We start from the raw sequence: 25,087 nt of genomic DNA, 5'->3' as shown, positions 1-25,087 counted from the left end.
TAGTGTTTTGCCACATAGTGATAAATTCTATTATCAGTAATATGGTATTTTAACTTTAATTCACACTAACACTTTAACAAACTATTTTCTTTATTAAATTTAAAATCTTCTATTTAAAATTAAAGGAGTTAAAAATTAAATTAAATTAATTAGGTGACTAATAGATTACCAAAATCACACTGTATGCTGGTCAGAAATATCACAAATCACACTGTAAGCTGGTCAGCAAGGCATTCTACAGTATCATTTTCTCTTTGACGAATGTTAGGTGGTGAAATAGAAAAAGAAGATACTGCATTAAGTCTTATAAATATGAATTTCCATTTTTCTGATAAAGAGTTGTCCATTTGGAAAACATCATAGTCTGATTTGGTTTAACATTTGTTGGGTGTAAATATGCAACACATAAAAACGCTTTATAATCTGAAGTAGTAATAGCTTTGTTATTATTACTGTTTTTATAGTATTTGTTTAATATTCAGGTAATAACTTCATTTCTTCTACTTGGTTGTTAATGTTTCTCAGTTGTTATGCATCCTTTATCTAAAACTTACACAAAAAGCCATGTATTAGCTTTTGGTTTTGTTTCCTGAGGGATTTTTTTTCCCCAAGAAATCTTGTATCTACAGTAAACTCTGAGAATGTGTCCTATGTGATGTCTAGTTATAAACTTTAGAAAAATTGTTTATAACCCTTAGGTAAGACACTTTAATGCTCAGACTGCCCACTACCTGCATTGGGATTTATAAACTTACTAAGTATATATTTGCCATTTCTTCCTGCCACAATTTTCATGTTACTGTTGAAATTGATTTGTCAGTTTGTTCATTACAACTTGCAATACTGGAGCTTTCAGATGGCTAAATAATCAGAAACAGCCTTTGAGGTCAGTGTCAGCCCCACTGACTAACCTCCACTGTGTTGTCACCTGAGTCAGAGTGGCAAGGATTAACCCTTCATTAGGGCGACGTAATATCTTTACTTATGAGTTAACTTTTTATCACTTAAGATCCGAAGAAAGAAGATATAGGAAAGTAGTAGTCTGGAATTGAAAAGAGTTCTGACTTTCCCCCACAAACTACTAAAGTGTTCATTTGAACTTTAGTATTTAATGTTTTAAGAAACAAAAGTGACTGTTTGCCTTGCGGAACATTCCTGTATTTTGCCATGTTAGGCTAGAGAAATGAAGGAAATCTATTTTCATAAGCCTATTCCATATATATTTGAGAAAATATATTTAAGCAAATTGGCTCTCGTAACAGGCATTAAACTTTATTTGTTGTGGTGATTTTGTGCTGTGTTCTTGAAATTAATAGATATCTAGAATAAATTTGTTGTAGTGTGGATTTAAAATGTAATTCTTGTCTGTCTTCATACCAGAATGTACACTTTCTACGAGTCAGGGTCTGCCTATGGAAAAGTCATTTTGAGTGTATGCTTTGCATTTTCTGTAATATTCTTACATAAAATGAAAACAAAGACTTTCCATGAAATGTATAAATTATACATTTGTATTTAGGTAATATGTAAAATATAAAAATGATATATTTGCATCAAATGGGACTACAGCAAGCTATTGCTTATGTGTATTATATATAAAATATGTACTGTTATGTCTTGAATTCTCTTAGAATAATAAATAGTTATTTTTGGTTAAATTAGAAGAAATCAGTTCTTTAATGGTGAGAATGGTTGAAAGGAAGTGTGTCTTAAATATGAATTAGTTGTTTCTTTGACTCATGAGATAAATTAGTTTAATTACACGTGGCAATTTTCTTGGCTAGTGATGTAATGTGAAATCAAATTCTCCCTTTCCCCTCCCTGAAAACTCAAGCCAATTAATAGAACTTTTAAGCTCTTTGTCATAGGCCACCATGGAGGTCTGCAGAGAAGAACTTTAATCCAATAAACATTTCATTTAGATCATGAAAAGAAAGCATGAGGAGAAGCTCCTATAAGAGAGGGTGTTACTATGATTCCAACCATGAAGAGATGTGAGGAATTTGCCAAATTAACCAAGAGGTCCTCATATTTAACGCATAAATGTGTCAAAACTAACAGAATGATTATTTAATTTGCTTGAACCTTATATTGAGAAAACTCTAAAAAGCCACAACTGTTTTCTTCAAAGCCTTCACTGTTGGGCTGGATGGACAGGGCAAAGGGAGGTTGTGAGAAATCCAGATAGCAAATAACACTGGCCGAAGCTGGTCAGAAAAGGGAGTAGATAATTAGACGTAATTAGCGTGTATGAATTGTTGTCTCTCTGCCCTTAGCTTGAATAAATTTTGAAGAAAAAACCCTGGTGGTGAAAATCCTTTGATGTAGGAAGAGTCATTGTGGCTTGGCAGCATAAAGGCAGTGTTTTATACTTCTTACATAATGGTCGTGACACAGAAAGAGTGAATGGACTCTGCACCCCCCTGTCTGCTTTATAGCAAGGACTTTTGGATTCTCTTGAAACAAAATGCATCACAAGTTTTCAGTTGTTAGTAATGAGGTAGCGGACCTCATCAGTGCTCGGAGGAAGCCATCTTTAGCTTTTGTTTAAATCTTAACCACAGTTTTTTTCTTTCTGGGAAATCTGTTTTCTTAAATCAACACTTCTTTCCCCTTCTTTGCTTGCACTTCCAATAAGAGGAAGGAATAATGATCCAGAAAGCTAAATAGAAGAGTTAAGCAAAAATTATCACATAAAAGACATACATTTTTGTGTGGCTTTTTTTTTTTTAATACATTTTTGTGTTTTTAGTCCCATATGGGGAAGACGCTAATGCCTTTTTGTCTCAGATTGGTAACATTCTAGGAAGGTCGTTTTATAATAAAATGTAGAAGAAAACATATAGAGAATGATTTTAGATTGGTTTTAGAAGGAACTTATTTTTCAAATTGCAATTACACAAAGTAAAATGGTAAATATGTTCCTTTTTCACAATAGTTCAGTTTTAAAAATCAGCTTGGTTAAAAATATCTCTCAGTAGATTTCCTGTAAACTTTACTTATTTGAGGGACATAGTGAAAATATAGGTTTGGGAACCTAGCTGTGTGCAGATACTCCGTATCTAGTACTGAGAACACAGGAATTATTCTTGAGAAACATTGCATTTATTTTGGAATCTTCTAAGAACCTGAAACAATAAATCACCTAAAATGCAGTATCAGTTTATTCTGATAGTTGAATTATGTTCACCTTGACTATCAAAAATATTTTTAAAAGTCTTCACCAAAAAGAGAAGTTAACTATCTTAAAACTCTAAAGTAAATCATGAATGGGGGGAGGGGAGTTGGTGGTGTTAAGAGAGTTTGCATTACTGTCCTCCATATCAGAGTAGTATTTCTAAGTAAGTTTATATTTCTGATAAGTTTCCATCCTCTTCCATAAACTGTTAGGTGTCACATTAAAAAAAAAAATCTACCCTTTAACTGCTCAGATTTCCTTCTAATTAACATTCTTCTTTTAACATATTTTAATGATAAGACTTTCTGCAGTAGTCATCAAGATCCATGTGTTAATGTGTAATCTATGAATCTATTTTTATAAGTGTCACTTTGCTTTAGCGTATTTTTGTTATGACGTTTTGATTTTGGATAGACTTCTTTCAAGCCACAATGCTCTGAGACGCTTTTGGCTACTTAACCCATTTTGCATATTGTGCCATTTGTAGAATAAAGTAGCCTTTTATACTTGAAGTTGATTTGAACTCTGAAAGGCAACACCTGAACATCTCACAAAACTGGATAATTATGGCTGATTGTGTTTTTCAGGTATAGGTCACAGGAAATTCATTTGGGGTAAAGTATGTACAAAGCTAAGAAATATGCAGATTTTCTGTTGTAGGATTGTGTAAAAATTATTTACAGTTAATACTTGCATAAAGGTTAGAAAGGTTGATGAAGTGATATTTAGTTTTGCTTTACTATTCACTGCATGTCAGAATGTAATTATGACTGATTCATGAAACTGTCTTAGAAACGAAGCATCTTTATTAAAATGCTGATCAAGATAAGAGCTGACAGTAATAAAGAATAGAACATTTTAGTCTTGTTGCTTTTGAATGATTGCTAATTACCCCAGAGGTCATGTATAGTGCTTGGTAGGATTCATTGACATTATTTCTTTTAAGTCTGCTGTTTCAACAACATCTGAGCATGAAGACACAAACTGTGTGCTGCTGAACAATAGTTTGGCCAAGTTTTTGAGGCTTCAAGATATCCAAGAAACCTTTTTCTGCTTTAGTGAATTTAGCTTTTCTCTCTCAAAATGATAGCATATTAGGGGTGCTGGGTACAAAATACTGTGTCTATTCTTTTACTATTGACTGTATCTACACTTCCCATCTTCAAGTTCATGTTAAATACTATACAGCTTATTGAGACAGTATCCTCTCTGAATATAAACAAACATAAAAGAAATAGCAAAATGTAGATTGGCCCTAAAATTAGAGTTAATAGAAAGGATTTCTTAATGGATAATTGGAATGTACTTTCAGTAGTGTTCGACTTGTTTTTGTTTTTGAATAAATGTGCACTTTGTAATCTGTCTCTGAAGACATGTGAATGTTCTTGTAGTGTATTCCTCAGTCAATAATGATCATTAGGATTCATATGTTATAAAGATATGGTTGATTAGCTGATTAAATTCTGCCATAAAATCTTTTAAAATTCTTAATAGCTGAAAGCAAGAAGAAGCCATACAATCATTTCACACATGTTTTTGTGGTGTCCATGATGCAGCAGAGAAACCATGGTTTAAGGAGGCAGTTCTTTCTAAGCCTCGCTCTTTTCCTGACTTTGGGCAAGTCTCTTGAGTCCACTTGAGTTTACATTTTTTTCATGTGTAAATGATGGGATTGGACTGCAAGATTGCTAAGACCCTGATATATAGTGCTATACATTTTCAAAAATATTGTTTCAGAAGTTTACTTATAAATTATTTTTTTTTGAATTATGATAGATTTCTCCCCCAAACATTTTCTAAGTGTGGTGTTGCAGTCCTAGGCTAGCTATCCATGAAAGCTTAATTGCCCAAGTAGCTCAAATACTATACCTTTGTAAGATAAAATAGAAGAAAAACAATATTCATATTTCAACATGCATTTATTAAGTGCTTAGCTGCTGTGATGAAGCTGTCCTGAAATGAATCCTGCCATCAAGGAAATCAGGATGTTCTAGTAGAGCAAATAGGCACACCAGCAAGTAATTATAGTATAGGAAAAGTATTATACTTCAATATAGAATGAGTTAGGAGTGATTAACTGTGTGTTAGAAGATTACAGTGCTAAGAATTATTTTTAAAAAAAAACAGTGATAAGCCCACAAATTTTAAAGAATTTTTCTGCTTTCTCTAATGCTGGTGATTGTGGGGGAATGAGTGAATGAAATGGAAATTTATGTGAATTCTGAATGGACTCCTGTATGTGTCTGCAAATTTCAGAGGTTGATGAAACTGAACCTCTTGTTTGTTTGTTAGGCCTTTTGTTTTCTTCACATAGGTGTATCCCTGCCATCTCTCTTTGTTTAATAGTCATGCTTATGGTTTTGTTTTGCTCTAATTGGAATTAAGTGAAGATTTTCCTGAGAAAGCTGGACAAGACTTAGAAGGGAAAGGTGAGGGCAGAGGGAGAAAGCAAAAAATAAGTTTCAGTGTGTATGGGAGAAGACACCTGATGTAGCAGTAAGTTACGAATAGTGAGAGCTGAGAAATACAGAGCAAGGACTATGTTGAAGCATCCTTAGAGATATTTATACCATCACTTTATACAGTATGAGCAGTTGAGGCTCATGTCTAAGATTGCCTGGCTAGTGGCAGAGCCAAATCTAGAGCCCAGGTTTCCTGCTTTTTTACTGAGCATTCTTTCCACAAACCATGTTGCTCAATACGTGTGTGCACATGTATACGTGTCTTTAACATTATGTATTTGTTATATTTACATGTTGTAATCTTGTCTTTGGGTAGAATTAATTATATTCTCATTTGCCTTTATGAACAAAGAATTCTTTTTCCTTTATAAAAGTATAATCTACTTTATTAATCTACCTTTAGTTGTATACAATGATAAATATAGTGTGTTCAACCTTGTTTTAGCTAATAGCTTAAAATTTATTCTTCACATCTTTTATCAGAGATTAGAATAAGTTACAAGATTGACTGAATTCATCTTCCTTCTCTTCCTCTTTCATCTTTCAATAAAAGTGCTAATGAACAGTGAAGTGACAAAAAGCCTAGCAAATACAAGGCAGGAAGAGCTGAACCAGAGTTGAGAATATTTCTAAATGCTATCCTGGATGCTAAAAGTCTTAATGAGGTCTCTGAAAATTATTTTTTAAGCTAAATATTTTTAGATTCAGTTTTTATCCTTCTAGAAGTTGTGATTACAGTATAAATGAATCACATGTATTATGTACTTCGTGTATTTATATGGTTGTATTTTTTTTTAAGATAGAGAAGTTATTGTTTACCCCTGATGATTTGCATAAAAGAAGGAAAAAACTTGTGAGTAAAATTTACTGGATTTTACAAAAATACATTTTGCAGAGCTGCAGATGTAGTGGGAAGTTCCCTTTGGCCTGAGGGTAGATTGCACAGTTCCTTTTTGTGGGAGAAAAGAAAGCTTACAGGTGCTGCAGTTATGGGTTGGTAGCATGGTTATAAAAAAGATTTTCAAAAGGCATATACATCAACTTCTTTCCAGTCTGTGATGTCATTCTTATGTTTTTCTTTTTTTTACCTCAGAAATGAGGACTCTGGTTTTCTTGGATAAAGTAAACAGTGGGAGAAGAAATGGAATATTAATTAAAGTTCTGTTGGTCATGACAGAGCTGGAAATGTATAATGGCTGTAATTTCAATAAGACAGCTATCAGATTTTTCCATATACCACTATTTTGGGACGATCCATGGAGTTCTCTAGGATCTTTCCTTTTATAAAATTTCATGAGAGAGAAATGAATGCGTGCTATATTAAAAAATCCGAACGCCACATGAGTTTTTATTTACTAAATATCAAATGCCCCCCTCTTCACTACTCTCCCCTCTCCCCATTTCCTCCCCTCCTCCACTCCTATTTCATTCCTGCTTCCCTCCTCAGGAGTAGCTGCTGTTAAAAATTTAATGTAGAGGAGTGACATCAGTATCAGGATTGAATAAGACATCTCTTATTGGGGCGCCTAGGTGGCTCAGTGGGTTAAGACTCTGCCTTCGGCTCAGGTCATGATCTCAGGGTCCTGGGATCGAGCCCCATATCGGGCTCTCTGCTCAGCAGGGAGCCTGCTTTCCTCCCTCTCTCTCTGCCTGCCTCTCTGCCTACTTGTGATCTCTGTCTGTCAAATAAATAAATAAAATCTTAAAAAAAAAAAAAAAGACATCTCTTATTCATGCTCCCACCACCTCCCCCCCCCGACCAACAATGATTTGGCATCTATTCACAGACAAAAATGACTTTATGGGTGGTGTTGGATTTACCATCATATGACAAGGCACCTGGGAGGAGGCTTGCCTACCCATGTGTCAGGTAATAGGAATATAGACCTTGTCCTGGGTGTGGACCTTGAAGTGGTCTGTGAACCAGCACTAGCTTCTCTCAGTTGTGGTCTGGGAGTCCCTGGAAACCCTATCTTAAAACAGTCACCCAAGGATGAGAGAGCCTTTGTAGATATCCAGGTTTCTAGTAGAAGTGTTCCAACATACTGTTGGAGCAAAAAACAAACAAAACCTGGGTTTGGACACATTGGAGAAGGTAAGAGGAACAGTTTGATTTTACCTACATCACCCTTCCCCAAGCACAGCTTAGGGCCAAGAGAGAACTTCTTGGCCTGTGATTTCTCCTGTAGGGGATGGTAAGAGGATGTGAGTGATCACCCTGCTTCCTCAGCTGTGTAGGATGCTGCCTGAAGCTCATTTCTCTTTTGCCCCATCCAGTGTACTAAATCATGAGCTGCATGGCTGGAGGGCAGGAAGAGGCTAGGAGAGGAGCACTCTCCTTGAGGCATTAAAGAGAGGTTGATCCTATGAATTGCTTCACACACATCAAGAAGCCTGCTCACAAGCTGCTGGGGACCTTCACCCAGATCCTCTGTTGGCTCAAAGGCATCTCTCATGTTCTGCATTATCACACACATGTGCGTGCACGCGCGCGCACGCACACACACACACACACACACACACACACCCTCATTTCATGGCTGATGCCCTGTATATGCTCCCAGTGGCTGTGATAAGAATGAGCTTCGGCAGATGGCTAGTGAGCATGTTCAGAAAGCCAGCCAGAATCTGCACACAAGGGAGAGATTACAAACTTGAGCTTTAGTGCTCCCTTTGGGAAAATAAAAGGAAGGTTATTAGACTCAGGATATTGCAGGATTGAGAGAAGGCATGTAAGCTTAAGAATTCAAGAAAGAGGGGCGCCTAGGTGGCTCAGTGGGTTAAAGCCTCTGCCTTCGGTTCAGGTCATGATCCTGGGGTCCTGGGATCAAGCCCCGCATCGGGCTCTCTGCTCAGCGGGGAGCCTGCTTCCTCCTCTCTCTGCCTGCCTCTCTGCCTACTTGTGATCTCTGTCTGTCAAATAAATAGATAAAATCTTAAAAAAAAAAAAAGAATTCAAGAAAGAGCAATAATTGTGGAGCACATATATCCATTGAAGGTCTGAGAAAGCCCCAAAATCCCTAGCCGGCTGATGGAAGGTATTTCTTTCCTGAAAGTTATTAGTAAAAACAGGAGGAGGGCTGCTACTTCAGATGTGAAGACAATAGTACAAAACTTCAAAAATATGAAAAATCGTGGAATCACAATTGTCTCCCAATAACTGATCCCAAAGACATGGGCGTCTGGGATTTACCCCATAAAGAATTAAAAAATAAAAAAAAATAAAAAATAAAAAAAAATAGCTGTTTTAAGGAAACTTAATGTCTATAGGAAAACACACAAAAATAGTGCAACAAAATCAGGAAAACCATACACAAACACAATGATAAATTTAACAAAGAGAAATCATAAAAGGAACCAAATGGAAATTCTGAAACTGAAGAATACAATTAATGAAATGAAAACAAAGAAAGCAATCAACATTAGACTTGATCAAGTGGAAGAAAGAATCAGTGAGATTGAAGACAGGAACTTTAAAATTATCCAGTCAGAGAAGAACAAAGAAAAAAGGCTCAAAAAGAATGAAGAAAATCTGCATAAACTATGAAATACTTTCAGAAGAAACAATCTAAATTATTGGGGTTCCAGAAAGAGAAGAGAGGGAAAGGGGGGAGAAAGTTTATTTAAAGAAATAATGGCAGAGAACTTCCCAAATCTGGGGAGAGATTTGGATATCTAAGTTCATAAAGCTTATAGGTCATCCAAAAACCTCAAAGAATCTTTTCCAAGTTACATTATAATGAAACATTATAATAAAACTCAAAAGTCAGAGACATGAATCTTAAAAGCAACAGGAGAAAAGAAACTTGTTACTAGCACACTATAAGACTATCAGATTTCTCAGCAGAAACCTTACAGGCCAGAAGAGGTTAGGATGATATATTCAAATATAACTTTAAAAAACAAACAAACAAACACCAAAACCCTGCCAATCAAGACTACTCTATTCAGTAAAGTTATCCTTCAGAAATAAAGTATAGCAAAGACTTATCCAGACAAACAAAAGCCAAAGGAGTTCATCATTACTAGACCTACTTTATAAGAAGTTCATCAAACTGAAATGAAAGAATAGTAATTAGTAATATGAAAATATACAATACACTAGTAAAGGTACATAGTCAAATTCAGAAGAGTCTAATTTTGTAACATGGTGGTGTATTAGCTACTTAAATCGAGTATAAAGGTTAAAGAACAAGAGTATTAAAAATAACTTTAGCTATAATAATTTATTGATGAATACACAATATGAAAATGGCTAAATTGTGACATCAAAAAAAAAGGGTAGTAGAAGGGTAGAGTTTTTGTATGAGATTGAGGTTGTTGTCAGTGTAAAATATACTGTTATATTCATAAGGTAGTTTATGTAAGTTTATGTGATAACCACAAAACAAAGACTGCAGTAGATACACTAAAGATAGAGAGAAGGGAATCAAAGTCTACCACTATGGAAAATTTCCTGTTCACAGAGGAAGGCAGCAGGAGAGAAAGAAAGGAACAAGGGAACCACCAGAGTAAAACTAGTAAGATGGGCTTTGTAAGTCCTTACCTATTGATAATTACTCTAAATATAAGTGGATTAAATTCTCTAATCAAAAGGCATGGATTGTCTGGATAGAGTAAAAACAAAAAAGTAATTCCTAACTCTGTACTGCCTATAAGGACATATAGCTTTAAGGATATGTGGGCTCAAAGTGAAGGGATGAAAAAAAGATATTCCATGGAAGTAGAGACCAAAAGTGTGCAGGGATAGCTATAATTAAATCAGAAAAGAGAAAAGATAGACTTTAAGTTAAAATCTGCAATGAATCAAAGAACACTACTATATAATAATAAAGGGATCAATTTATAAAGGAGACATAACAATCATAGGTGCACCCAATATCAGAGGACCTAAATATATTAAGAAAATACTAACAGATCTAAAGAGAGAAATACACAAACAGTACAATAATAGTAGGGGGCTTCAACAAATGGGCAGAGGAACCATATAGACATTTTTCGAAAGAAGACCTACAAGTGGTCATATGTGCATGAAAAGATGTTCAGCATAACTAATCATCAGGAAAATGTAAATCAAAACCACAATGAGATGTCACCTCAATCTGTTAGAATGGCTACCCTCAAAATCACAAGAGATAAGTGTTGGGAAGGATATGGAGAAAAAGAAACCCTTGTGCACTATTTGTGAGACTATAAATTGATGCTGCCCCTAGGGAAAACAGTATAGAAGTTCCTCAAAAACATTAAAAGTAGAGCTAGCCTATGATTCAGCAATTCCACTTCTGAGTATATACCCAAAAGAAATGTAATCATTATCTTGAACAGACACCTGCACTTCCGTGTTCTTTGCAGCATTATTCACAATAGCCAAGATGTAGAAACAACCTGTGTCCATCAATGGATGAATGGATAAAGATGTGGTGTGTCTGTGTGTGTATGTGTATACACACACACACACACACACACACACACACACACACACAATGGAATATTCTACAGTCATGAGAAGGAAACACTGCCATTTGTGACAAAATAGATGGGCCTTGAGGGCATTATGCTAAGTGAAATAAGTCAGAGAAAAACAGATACCATTTGAGATCATTTATATGTGGAATCTAAAAAAGCTGAACTAATAGAGACGGAGAGAATAGATTGGTCATTGCCAGGAGCTGGGGAGTGAGGGAAATGGAGAGATGGGTACAAGCTTTTGGATGTAAATGATTAAGTTTTCGGGATCTAATGCACAGCATGGTGAATACAGTTAACAATACTATATTATATGCTTGAAAATTGCTAAGTTAGGTCACAAAAAAAGATACGGTAATTTTGTGAGATGATAGGGTACATATTGCAAAATGATAGGTAATCATTTTGCAATATGTTAAGTTTATCAGTTGTACACCTTAACCTTACAAATGTTATATCATTTATATCCCAATAAAGCTGAAAGAAAATCTGTATCTTTCAAGCATTTTTCCATACATTTATATGCATAGAGATCTCTATATATGCCTAAGCATATAGTTTTGTTGTAAATTAATGGAGTAATAGTTACACCTTAATCTGACTTGTGCTTTTTTATACCCTCAAGATATCCTGGAGATCTTTTTATATCAGATATAACTCCAGCTCTTTTTTTTTTTTTTTTAAATGGCTGTTTTGTATTTCTACTAATGGCTGCAGACCACTGTACTCCCTTACCTGATCAAACCCCTTTAAAATCTCTGGGCCAGGCAGAAAGCTTGTGCTTTTTTATACCATTTTTAATAGCTTTTATACCTTTTGCCATTAGTATTTTTAAACTAATCTGTTATTTTTGGATACTTAGGTTTACTGTATTTCTTTTCAAATAATGCTTTAAAAAACCTGTTTACAAATGCATTTTTAGTCACAGGAGTTAACTTTTTTGAAGTATAGGATCCTAGAATTGGGATTTCTGGGTCAACGGTTCTGTGTAATTGAAGCTCATTAGGTTTTGTCAATTTATACTTGTATATTAGATAACATTGAAAATTAAATGGTGAAATTAAATATACAAAGAGTAAGGTGATTTTTTTAAAGAAGCCCCATGTACCCTCCCAGAGCACAGTAGGGTGTAAATAAATAAGTGACAACAAATCATGTGGCGTTAATGTGGGCTACTCTGGGAATTTTACTGGATGTTGCTTGGACATATCGAGTCAGTATCATATTATTGCAGAAATCATGGTGGCCAGAATATTTAAGGGTGGTTGAATTTTTGAACTGTGTGAATTTTGTTCTGTGTCTTTTTTTGAATATAGAAGATATGTGCAGTGCATGGTGTGCAGACCTGAGTTTAGTCTCTGCCCCCTAAGAGCCAACTAACTCTAGATAAGTAGAGAGCAAAATATTGCTCTTTCTGAATTTTAAGTACTTCATTGGTAAATCGAGGCCAATAATCCTATCTTTAAAGGTTGTTGTAAAATTAAGTGCTCAGTAAGTGGTGGTTATAGTTATTTTTATTCTTTTGTGACAGTTTTATAAAATATAAAGATAACCATGATTAAACATTTATATATAATATTTATATGATTAAACAGATATATATGGCAGTGGGGCATCTTCTATTATAACAAGCAGAAAACACATAAACTCTATGTAGCATGACATAGCATAAACCTATGTCTCAAAGGTTACCACTATTTTGAGGAACAAAAACATCTCTTTATATAAATGTTAGGATTCTTTGTTTTGTTTTCCACCTCATATATGCTGAAACAATTTGATAGTGTAAGGATGCGAATTCATCAATTCTGATGTGCTCCCCACCCTGGCACATAACTATTTAAGGTATAAATTGGTATCTTAGATCATCCAAATTAATTAAGTCTTATCAGGAAACCAGTCTACTAACAGTACCTAAGGTCTTGACCAAGTTGACAGAGGCATTCTTGTTCTTTACAATTTCCTACTTCTTGATAGTCTAAAGATGATAGATACCATACTTTAGTATACTAGAGTCCAAATATTTTCTAAGAATCAATATGTCTCAGGTAAAGAATATAGAAGGGGAAGTAAGTCATTGGCCTTTTGAACAAGGTCTCTGGTTACATAGTGGCTGTTGCCACAGTCAGATGTTTCACCTTTCCTTTTATAGATGATGAGAGTGGAGGTTTGCTTTTGAAGGGCCATGGTTTCATCTCAGAGTTCCAAATACTGACAGGAAGACCCTACAACTGTTGTGCTGGGCTTCAGTGCTATACCTGCTAAGTTTGATCAGATATGACACCAGATGCTGGTGCTTTGCCTCTTTTTTTGGAAAATATTTTTAGTGAAATATCCAGGAACTCATTATGTCAGAGAACTATTGGAATGTTCCAAATCATAGTGGTGCTCAAAAAGATAAGAATGTAGCTTCATTAAAATATGAGATGTGAGTTGAAACCTAACTCTATAAACTTAGGGTCATCTAGTTTGAGATGTTGGAATCCTCTGCTGGACCAGTCACTCAAGTCTCCTTTCCTTTCTGTACATTCTCAAATATTTATTTTCCCTAAGGAAATTTATTTCAAGTCCTCTTCTTCTAATCATACTACTCCGATTATAGAATATTTCTCCAATCCACATTAAGTTCTATCAATCTTTTGTTTACTTAGTATTCTATTTCCTTTATTCTTGACAACTCATATGCTTTTATGTCTTTACCCTCATTGCAAAGTAATGGCAATTTCATCTCATTTTATCCAACATAAACAAGAGAGGAATCAATGTTACCAGTCTCTGACTCTTTGATTCTAGGGCCATAAATACCAACCCTGGGTGGTTCTGTGGCTTTAGTTATCACCTAGGGTGGATAATGTGGCAGTTTTCTCCAAAATTCATTCCACCTTTCTTCTACTATGTCATAGCCATGTGATTTGGATGGGACCAACTGGAGGTGGGACCAGATTAGGCTAAGCCAGTGGTTCTCAATGCTAATTGCTCATTAGAATGACCTAAGGAGCTTAAAATAAAACAGACAGAATCAGCCAATGTAAGCCCTCCTCTACAAAAATGTCCGGGAGTATGACCCGGGCATTAGTACTTTTTAAATAATTGCCAGCTAATGCTAACATGCAGCCATTGTTGAGAACCACTGGTCTACCAACCAGGATATTTCCATCTTCCCATCCACTTGCATTGGTTTAGGAGACTCAAAGTTAACTTGTGTCTTTTCCCAAACTACATGAGTGATTGTGGTGGGCATAAAGATCCTAATCAGCATAGCTCAGGGCTTTTGTTTTATGAATGTGGCTGTGTTCTCGGTTTCACCTCTTTGTCATTGAAGAAACCCTGCCATGGGATGAAGTTCTTACTTGGAGGAAGATACAACTCTTTGGCTGAATTTTCTGTCTTAGCTGAGTTCTGACAAAGACTAATTAAGCAGGCAGTTCTTGCTCTCTTGGAGTTTACCTTCCAAGACTGACAACATCAGTTTAGATGATCAGGTACAGGTCACAAAAATAGTGGACTGGGAGTTAAGCAGACACTTTAAACATAGAAAACATCCTATATAATGGAAGATTACTATACTACCATCCAGTTGGGTGTAGAATTTAGTATAGGTTGAACATACCTTGTACACAGTTTTGCACTAAATACTTAAAGGAAACTATAACGGAATCATACAGTATGGACCTCTAGAAGAGCAAGTAGCATATATATGCTGTGTGGAGGTAATTGACTTTGGGATATGGAAGGAGGAATCAGGGAGCAAGAAATAATCATGTAAATTGTATGAGGCTAAGGACAAATGATCCTGTAGCTACTGTGTAATAACTCAGTGTGGCATGGTGAGAAGGTCACGGATTTGGGGTCAGCAGTGACCTGGGCAAATCATGGCTCAGCCACCTACAAACTATGTGGTCTTTCTAGAGCTCCCTGAATTGTGAAATTACTGTATTTTCCCCTCCAGCTGTGACCACAGGAAGAGGCGGTTTGTGGCTCACGTTATAAGCAACTGTATACAGCTGTGCTTTTTAGCTTCAGTCCTGGCATTTTTTTTTAATGTCACAACTGTTCTTTCCTTTTTTACTGGTTTTAAAAAATGTCTTCCTGTATGCTTATTACAAGAGTGTTAGTATTGTATTTGTATGCTTGGGCTCTCATGACAAAATACTACAGACTGGGGGTGCCCGGGTGGCTCAGTGGGTTAAAGCCTCTGCCTTCAGCTCGGGTCATGATCCCAGGGTCCTGGGATCGAGCCCCACATCGGGCTCTCCACCCCGCATCGGGCTCTCTGCTCCATGGAGAGCCTGCTTTCTCCTCTCTCTCTGCCTGCCTCTCTGCCTGCTTGTGATCTCTGTCTGTCAAATAAATAAATAAATAAAATCTTAAAAAAAAAAAAAAACTACAGACTGGTTGGCTTAAACAACAGAAACGTATTTTCTCACAGTTCTGGAGGCTAGAAGTCCAAGATCAAGGTGTTGGCAGGGTTGGTTTCTCCCGAGGCCTCTCTCCTTGACTTGCGGATGGCTGGCTTTTCCCTCTGCCTTCACTTGGTCCTTCCTCTTTTGCATGTCTGTGTTCTAATTTCCTCCTCTTATGAGTACACCAGTCATATTGGATTGGGCCTACCCTAAAGACCTCATTTTAATGTAATCACCTCTTTAAAGGCTGTCTCCAAGTACAGTCACACTCTTCAGTACTAGGGGTTAGGACTTTAACATATGAATTTGCAGGGAACACAGTTTAGGCCATTGCAGTGATTTTAAAAAAGTAATCTCCTCCATAAATTTCCTTAATTATAAAATGGGGATAAAAAATTACTCTGTGTATGATTAGTTGAGGATTATATTAGGTAAATTCAAGTTATTACACGTTAAAACAAGTGAGACATAATAGCACTTGGCAATGGTTAAAGTATCTTACTTTCCTGCTTTTTGGAAGGGAAGAGAAATTCTGAAATTGCTTGATAAAAAGAAGGGATACAAACCTTACCTAGTAAGGTGGTAGGGTGTGGGTATTTTAAATGAGAAACAAGTGGGGTAGCCAGGGAAGTAGGAGTGGGGCAATGGGGAAAAAATTTTTTTTTAATGTATTTTGGAATACATTAAAATACTGCACTCATGTGCAGAAGTGTTCATGACTGCATTATTGGAAAGAGCAAATAACTAGAAACAACCCAAATGTCCATTAACAGTAGAATGAGTCGATAGATTGTGGCTTATTCGCATAGTGGATATGACACACCAAACTGTAACTATAGACAACATGGAGATGGGTGAATCTCACAAACATAAAGGAGCCCAGTCACAAAAGAATACATACTGGATGGATCTAGTCAAGTAAAACTCCCCAAAGAGGCAAAATCCTGCATTGCTAGAATCAGCATACTGGTTACCTTTGAAGAGGTAGAAGAGGATACTGGGGGTACTTCACCGGTGCTAGTAATGTTCTGTTTCTTGACTGAGCTGGACATCTATGACTTGTGTCTTTTCTGCATTTATGTTATATTTATATCACACGAAGCTTAAAAATATGTCCAAATTTAGCATGTGTTGAATTTTTATGTATCATTGCTTTTGCTTAAAAGTGGTAACACATGATTGTTTTAAATGTGATTGATGCAGGTATCTTAGAATGTACACCTGCTTCAGCATGTATATCTGGATGTATATTCTGCCTCAAAAAAAGACCCTCCCCACCGAGTCCCTTTTTTCTTTTTTGACTCAATATCTTTCTTGTACTCTGACTTGTCATTTACTTATAGAATTACATTCTTAGCAAACAAAACAGTACAGTGCCAGTGTAGCTTTCCTGTATTTAAATCTAGTTATTTCTCTCATAGAACTTTTAAGATATTGGAAAGAGGGGCGTCTGGGTGGCTCAGTGGGTTAAGCCTCTGCCTTCGGCTCAGGTCATGATCTCAGGGTCCTGGGATCAAGTCCCACATTGGGCTCTCTGCTCAGCAGGGAGTCTGCTTCCTCCTCTCTCTCTGCCTGCTACTCTGCCTACTTGTGATCTCTCTCCCTCTGTCAAATAAATAAAAAAAAATCTTAAAAAAAAAAGATATTGGGAAGAATTAAGCCTAGAACTGTGTGTATAAATAAGATCCTAACTTCTCTATCATCATCTCTGAACATGTAGGAAAAACTTGAAGGATATCAACTATAAGCAATCTTTTTTCTGAGAATGGGATAGACTTTCATTTCTACTTTTACACTTTTAGTATTGGAATTTTTTACAATGAGCGTGGATCACTTTTTTAGCTTAAAAAGATATGGTTTGAAAGCACTAAGTTAAAAGACAGATTTTAGTTATTTAAATATTTTATTTCCTGCAACTAGAAAGGCCTCCACCATATTTTCCTTTTACGCTTACTTATAAAAGTGTATAAAACTGATCAGTTTAGTATTGTCAAAAAGCTTCAATAGTGTATATCTTTTTTTTTTTTAAGATTTTATTCATTCATTTAACAGATAGAGATCACAAGTAGGCAGAGAGGCAGGCAGAGAGAGAGGGAGGAGGAAGCAGGCTCCCCGCTGAGCAGAGAGCCCGATGTGGGGCTCGATCCCAGGACCCTGGGATCATGACCCGAGCCGAAGGCAGTGGCTTTAACCCACTGAGCCACCCAGGCGCCCTCTTCAATAGTGTATATCTTTTAAGTTCCTATTCAATATAATCACTTAGGTAAGACATAAAACTGAGTTATGTGTTTATTTCTCTTTTTCCAAATTTTCCATTGTAAGCAATATTACTTTTTAATAAAGAGTATTTAAGGTAGACAAGACTTCATTATTTCAGTCTTTGCTTATGAGGTTAATATGTTGTGGTTTTACAGGATTTTCTCCCCAATATTTATTGTACTTTTGTTCCAACTTGGAAGGGAAAAGCCAGACTAGAAGCTATATAAAGTTATTTTGTGAGATGGCTATTTTTCTGATGATACTATTCATAGTTGCTAAAAATACACACAATAGATCTTGAGGAAAATGCAAACTGCTAGAATATGGTTCTTTTAGTAGCACATTTTTCTTTGCAAAGTCAAGGCCTTTCACTCATGCATATGCTCCCACGGGTGTGTTCACCTCCCTCTGTTTCCTCCCCAAATTTCCTAATTGCATTTTTAGATTGTGTTAATTGTGTTTGTCCTTTGTCTATGTAAATATACAAACTATTTTAAAATAAATTTCTTTGGGTAGCTGATTAGTTTTATTCATTGCAGTTGGATGGTGATAAGAGGTCACAGGTCTTGCAACTATCCCTGGAAATTAGGAAATTAAATCATGCCCTTGTGACTAGATTCATCAACTTGGAAATAGTTTAGCTTTCACCCTCCTCCATCCTTCTGCAAAGTGTTCTAAAGAACTTAGCTTCAGTGAATAAAATCTGAAAATTTGAGGTTTATTTTTCTTTAAAAATATAAACGGAGTGTTAGTATTTTTCAGACAATTAAGAGCTAAAATCTGAGGGCTTTGGTTGTAGTTCTTTTTGCTGCTGATTAGGTATTCCTTGGTGGTGATTAGTGAATGTACAAATGCAATCATTCAGTAGGGCTTAATCACTCCTATGAGAGAGAAGTTAGTTACCCAGAAAGAGAAATTGAAGCTTGTATAACTTCCATTAGTCTTATTTTTTTAATAGCAAAAAAATAAAGAAGAAAAAATTTTGGCTAAATTAGGAATATTGGGTCATGTAAGATAAACTGTGGTTTAAAAGAAATGGAGAGCCTGGGTAAATATGCTTACATGAATATATTGCTGTGCTATTTATTGTATTGTCTGTGGTACGACTGGCTTATAAAACACCGGTCCTTATGGGGGCCGGACAGGTTTCTCTTGGAGATACAGTTTGAACTGCTAGCTAAAGCAAGAGTATCTCCTCCTTGTCCTGAGTTGCTGGGCCCCCAAAATGACAGCCTGGGCAAAGGGGAGGAGGTCTCCTTTTTCCCAATTTTGGTACATTACTCAAAGTTGAGAAGAGAGATATATGGCTGTAGCATAAAAACAAACAAACAAACAAACCAACAAACAAAAACAGATCATCTGAGGCAAGAGGAGAGTGGAATGCGTGTGCATGTATTTGAGCAATACTGTATTCCTTTCTGGTGAGATGGGTTACGGGCCTGAGAGTGAGGCCTGGGGAGTGGGTTTGAGCCGCTTGGAATGGTGAACTGGGTGGGGTCTGTATAGGGCGGCCCACCTGCTGCTCAGGTCTAGCATTGTAGGGTGGCATGACTTTGTTAGATCCAAGGGTTGTTTGTCACAGGTATGGTTCAAAAGCTCTGTTTTGCAGACTTCCCTAGAGGACCATCAGGGATTATTTTGTTTAGTTTTTTAAAAGATTTTACTTATTTATTTGAGAGAGCATGCACATGCGCGCTTGGGCACAAGCTGTGGGAGGGAGGAGAAGCCAACTCCCCGCTGAGCAGGGAGCCCAACTCGAGGCTCGTTCCCAGGACCCTGGGATCAAAATACTCCAGCGTTCTGGTCTAGATTTCTGGGTTTTTCCTAAGGTGATCATCTGTCCCAGTTTGCCCAGGACTGTCCTGATGTGAGCACCGAAAGTCCTGCATCCGGGGAAACCCCCCAGTCCCAGGGAGATGGTTGATCGCCCTATTTTCCCTTCTTGAGCCACTTAGCAGCTGCATCACGGAAGGGGGGAAATGTATTCTCCCTGCCCCTGTGCACAGTCTCTTTCCTGCAGTGCAGAGGATAAACAGCCCTTGGCTCTTGGGTCGCAGTTCAGCCCAGGATGCACTTTCAGAGAGGAAGGATGTTGCTACATTTCCACTGTGCCCAGATTATCTATTGCTGTTTAACAAATGACTGAAAACATTAGAGGCTTAAAACAACATTGCCTCATTATTTCTCCTGGTTTCCATGGGTTAGGGATTTGAGAAAGCCTCAGTTGGCAATTCCGGCTCCCTTAGGACCGTAGTGGCAACACCTGGAGCAGCTGGGGACTGGTCAGAGACACCTCTGTTTCATGTCATCTCGGGGCCCCTCCAGGCCATGTCTCTGTATGGACTGCTTTGAGCTCTCCAGGCAGGTTCGGTGCTTACCTCACAGTTCCTGGTTCGGAGCAAATGTTCCAGCTAGCAAGTAAGAAGCTGCCTTGATCCCATAGGGTACTATTGCATAGCATCCTCTTGCCTAGTCACAAGGTTCGGTGGCGGGGGGGCGGGGGGGAGGGCGGGGCACAGGCCCCACTCCCTGATGGTTGGGGTAGCAATATCACAGCATGTTGGCATGGGGAGATTACTGGAGCCATCTTTGGAAAACACAGTTTGCCACAATTACCTTGGCCCCAAAAAGCAGTTTTTCACTAATAAAGGTAATGAAGTTGTTAAAATACAATTTTTTTCCTCATGAATTTTCATAAAGCAATTTTCATTTAGGATGAAAACAAAAAGATCAGCCTGTAAATGTTTTCTTGAATTGTTCTGAAAACCCTTGCTCACCATTGTTCTACTGGAATGAATGTGTGTCTATAATATATAATATCTATACCCCTCCCTTCCCCCTAAAAAGAAAGCCGACTGACCAAGATAGGTGTAGCAAAAGTTCATAAGCTTCTACAGGAGGAGTTTCAGCGTGTGTGTGTGTGTGTGTGTGTGTGTGTGTGGTGTGTGAGTTTCCATGCACATGTGCAGCCTGGGCGGGGCGGGGTGGGGGAGATGGAAAGGAAAGAGTCATTGGGAGAATGGAAGGAAAAGGGTGGCACAGGACTCCGGCTGAAGGGAGGGTCTGCAGCAGGAAAGAACTCTAAAGACATTGATGGCTAGAGAGGGGGACTCTACAGGATAAGGGCAGTGGTGGTCATTTACGAGTGAAGTGCACGTATACAGAAAGCATTCCTTTAGTGAGAGCATTTGGTTTAAAATGTGGCTACCACGCTCAGGCCCAGCTCTCTCCCATTGTGATGTTGAAGACACACGAGTTATTTTTTTTCTGATAGCTTCTTACTTAATGGTAACAGAAATTGGGGTTTAAAAAAATTTTTAATGTAGTGCCATCAGGTGGGGAATTTGCCGATGAGCATTGTTACGGCAAAGTTTCAGAAAGGCATGCTGCCAATCTTCACTTTTTTGAACTGATTTCTTTGGGCTTGATGTATATTTAATGTTCAACTTTTATGATTCTTACTTGACGTCTCTTGTTTTGTCCTAAACGCGTTGTTTTCCTGAGGAAAAAGTTCAAAGATTAAAAAAAGAAAAAGAATAGCCAAGAGATCATAATTCTGAGCCACGACTTGTTTGTGTTTCTGGGTTGCAGAAATACTGTAATACGGTCCAGCTAGATTCTGGGATCGACTACCGGAAAAGGGAACTTCCTGCTGCAGGAAAACTCTACTACCTGTAAGTTTTTCTTTGTTTAAATTTAATTTTCTAAGTTTAATATCGAATAATTAATCAGGAAAAGATGAGAAAAATAAGTAGGGTAATTATTAGAGCAGGAAAGGCTAGTTCTGAAGCCTGTGATTCTTAGAATACAAAATGTTATAATGTTAACTTCTCTAAACTGTGTTTTTTACCATCCACATTTGCATGATTTATAATGTGTGATTGGATGAAACCCTAATTAGTTTTTTGGGGAGGAGTGATGACAGATGGTTAGAAAGTAATGAGATCCTCTTACGAGACTCTAGGATTAAGAGAATATCTTTATTGTGAGAAAGTAATTAATTATTTGTGGACATCCCCTGACAAATGTGCCATTTCGGTTCCCCCAAAATTGTTTTATTTTGTTCGACAGTCTGTTGTATTTATTATTGTTGACTGACTTCCGTACATAGCTATGTAAAATATATATACACAAGTACAGCTGGATATATTTTATCCTTTAAAAACAAAGGCTCTCCTGAGTAGGAACTATTTATAATAATAGATGTATTCAGCACGTGCAGTTAATGCTGACAAACAAATAGTTGGTTTTAAAATGTCATTTGTGAGAACCTGAAAAGGGACAAGTGCTTTACAAATGTAATCTGTTTAGCGTATCCCGCCAGCGTTGGGCACATAGTGGGTTCTCAATAAATAGGTCTAAGTGCTAATTGTGATTTAACTCAAAGGCATGTTTCTGCTAATTTAAATTTTGATGACAAAAGAGGTTCAGCAAAGTTCTTGTCTCTGCCACCTTGTAAGCAGAAGTACTTTACTGTTTTTGAAGCAGAAATTAGCTAGAAAAATCACATAATTAAAATTGCATGCTTTACAGTGTACCAAGGGGGACAATTTCGGTTTATTATTCAGATTCTGATGATTATTATAGAAGGTTCTTCATGTGCCCTTAAGTACTTTGTCTTTAAAGTACTTTATAATTTTTAAAAATTCTTATAACACTTCTTTCTGCTTTAGCTTGGACTCTTCCCCCTCTGTTCCTTTTATGTTTGTATTTGCAGGATTTTAAATTTTTTTCTGATATTTGCAATCTTTCCTGATTCTTTGCTACCAATTTTGTGATATTCCTGATGCGTGGTACCTAGAAATTAGCTTCTTACCATTCTCTGCATTCTATTTCAAAGAGGGCAGTCTTTGTCCCCCGTTTTGCCGCAAAATGTATCCTTATGTGGAGGAATTAAAACATTTTCCTAATGGGAAGTTCCTTCAGTTGGGATGGTAGTCTGGGTCTACATCATGAGATTTGTTTCCTATTGCTGGAGATGTCTCAGTGGAATTGACAGGATGTGGAAAGCTGCTTTTGTTGGGAGGATAGCCATTTTCTCTCCGACCTTCTCCCTGAGGCTGCTTCTTCCTTTTCCTGCTAAAGTGCAGTTTTAACACAATGAAATTCAGGTTTGTATTTAAAATACTCACTGGAGGAAAACAACGTCTAACAGCAACCCAGAGTCCAGGAAGGGCACTCTGGATCAACTTTCTTAAAAATATATGTATTCATTTAATCCTCAAGGAAGGTAGATTTTGTTTGTGTATTTAACAGCAAAAAGAGCTTCACTATAATCGGATAACCAAAACTAGAGAACCTAAGGGCACAGCTCACTCAGCGGGTAAGGCAGATACGTGTTCCTGAGGAGAATCAGGAATTAAAATCCCTTCGGGAGTGGGAGAATACTATTAGCTACGGAGACACCGTGCTAAGGCTATAATTTATATTGTTTCACAGGAGCCCTTAGGAAGAACTTCTTTCATGACTAGGGTCATGTTAACATTTCTGATTTAATTAGGTTTCTTTTGCTCTTGTTCTTATAGGGAATCTTAATTAATTTCCCCTGTAACAGATTTTAATGTCCCATACTATATATTGCCCTATTACAACGTGTGTTTCTCTTTACTACCCTCTGCCTAAACATCTGGCATTTGTACCTGAACATACAAGTTCAGATTCCCCCTTTGTCCATCTCATTGCCCACCGCCCAGCTGTCTGAAAAGAAAAACAAAATTCTAGCTTCCCTCTGGGGGAACATGAAGCATTATCTCAGGATTTCATACAAGTAGAATCCTACATATGATCTTTAATGAGATAGAAGTATTCATTAATTCAGTATTTTATTAGTCGAACTTTCCAAAAGCTAATTCAGAATGTCGCCAAACACAATCCAAATAATATCAAGAATTATCAGATATCTCACAAAGTACCCAAAAAGTTCACATGGGAACACTTTCTATGGCTCATAAGATTGTCCGGGTTTCAAAAGAACTAATTCATATGTTTTTAATTTATATGTTTGTATGTAATCTATTTTAGTTGTAGTTTTACATCACATTAGATGTAGAAATCTTACAGTACCTTTATAAATAAGTTCCAGATGTTTTTGGCTCATCCGAAGAAGTTCTTAATCTCATACAAAACAAAACTTGAAATTTAGCAAGTTACAAATGACAGAAAGCTTGAGCCCAGATATCTGAACTTTGCAGAAATTAAAACACCCCATGATTGTCCAATTTTTTATTCTGTGGTGACTGCATGATCACCCCAGACATGAGCACGATGTCATTCTCTTCCTTGTTGCTTGGTGGATTGGGTTCGGTAGGCATCCCATGTGGGGAATATGGTTTGCCAAAATCCAAGCAGGTCAACTAAGTATTGGGCTTCCTGTTTGCATTTGGGTGGGGGCTTGGACGAGTAATTTTTTTGAACTGCCTGGTGTTCGCCAGTGGTGGCCGTATCCCACGCCCTCCAGAGAATTTCACTGCTTCAAATTAGTTCTCTAATTGGGGGCTGATGACAGTGGAGGTTTTCATTTTCTATATGCAACGAGCCTCTCTTTTCAGACAGAAAACACCGCTGCTGAGGGGTCCATGGGATGTTGCCCCAGGCTATTTTGCTGTCACTTTTGTGAAGAGTTATGGTTTTTCATGGGGAGAGGAGATCAGACCATGTTGGGCGCTCCCTTGTTCTTTTCTCTTTTTCTTTCTCATTCAGGAATGAGTAGTACAGGTTCTTTTTCTGAGTCTGTTGAAGGAAGTAAGGCTTGAGGGTGGGAAGAGGGTTCCTGTTCAAATACCATATCTTTGTCACGCTCCCCTCAAAGTACCCCACCCCTAGCACAAAGGCCATGGCCTCAGTGGAAGACTTTAAACTGAACCAGAAGGGATGGGGGGAAGGTAGTGGGCCTGGGATTTGATTTTACCCAAATTACCAGCTAAGAGGTTTGCCGTTACTGTTTCATGGATGCTGGCAGAAGCAAGAGAGACCTGGGGCAGAGACAAAGGATTTTAAGAGCCTTGGTGTGGGGAGCATGTTGTGTCCGTGCCCTCCTTGCCCTGTGGTTCCATTGTCGGGGGCACGGGGAGTTTTGGCAAGGGCCCAGATGAATACCTTCATAGACAATGAATTGTATTATAGGACAGGAACTCTGAGCTTGGGGAATCTACCATTCTATAGCCAGAAGTAAGCAATCCTGTTTTTTGTCTCAAGGGAGACATTGCCTTGTCCCTCAAGGTTTCTTGTGCCAAACACAACCTTGAGAAATGGCTGGGGCCACGCATTCTTGGCACACTCAGCGAGATGCGCAGGTGAGTGAGAGACCCATTTTGGACTGT

At 37.4% G+C, this 25,087-nt stretch overlaps 1 protein-coding gene across 2 annotated transcripts in view; it reads left to right on the top strand.

Annotated features, from left to right (window-relative positions):
• The window catches only part of AFG1L (AFG1 like ATPase), a 218,417-nt gene that overhangs the window by 135,034 nt on the left and 58,296 nt on the right, over positions 1 to 25,087 (top strand). For both annotated transcript variants that reach the window (XM_080807282.1, XM_080807283.1), the window contains exon 8: positions 21,360 to 21,442. In XM_080807282.1, coding sequence (XP_080663408.1) covers positions 21,360 to 21,442 — 83 coding nt within the window. The remainder of the gene's footprint in view (positions 1 to 21,359; positions 21,443 to 25,087) is intronic.

Source organism: Martes martes, assembly GCF_963455335.1.
Source record: "Martes martes genome assembly, chromosome: 6".
Classification (NCBI taxonomy): Eukaryota; Metazoa; Chordata; class Mammalia; order Carnivora; family Mustelidae; genus Martes; species Martes martes.
This window is presented reverse-complemented; position numbering and strand designations above follow the sequence as displayed.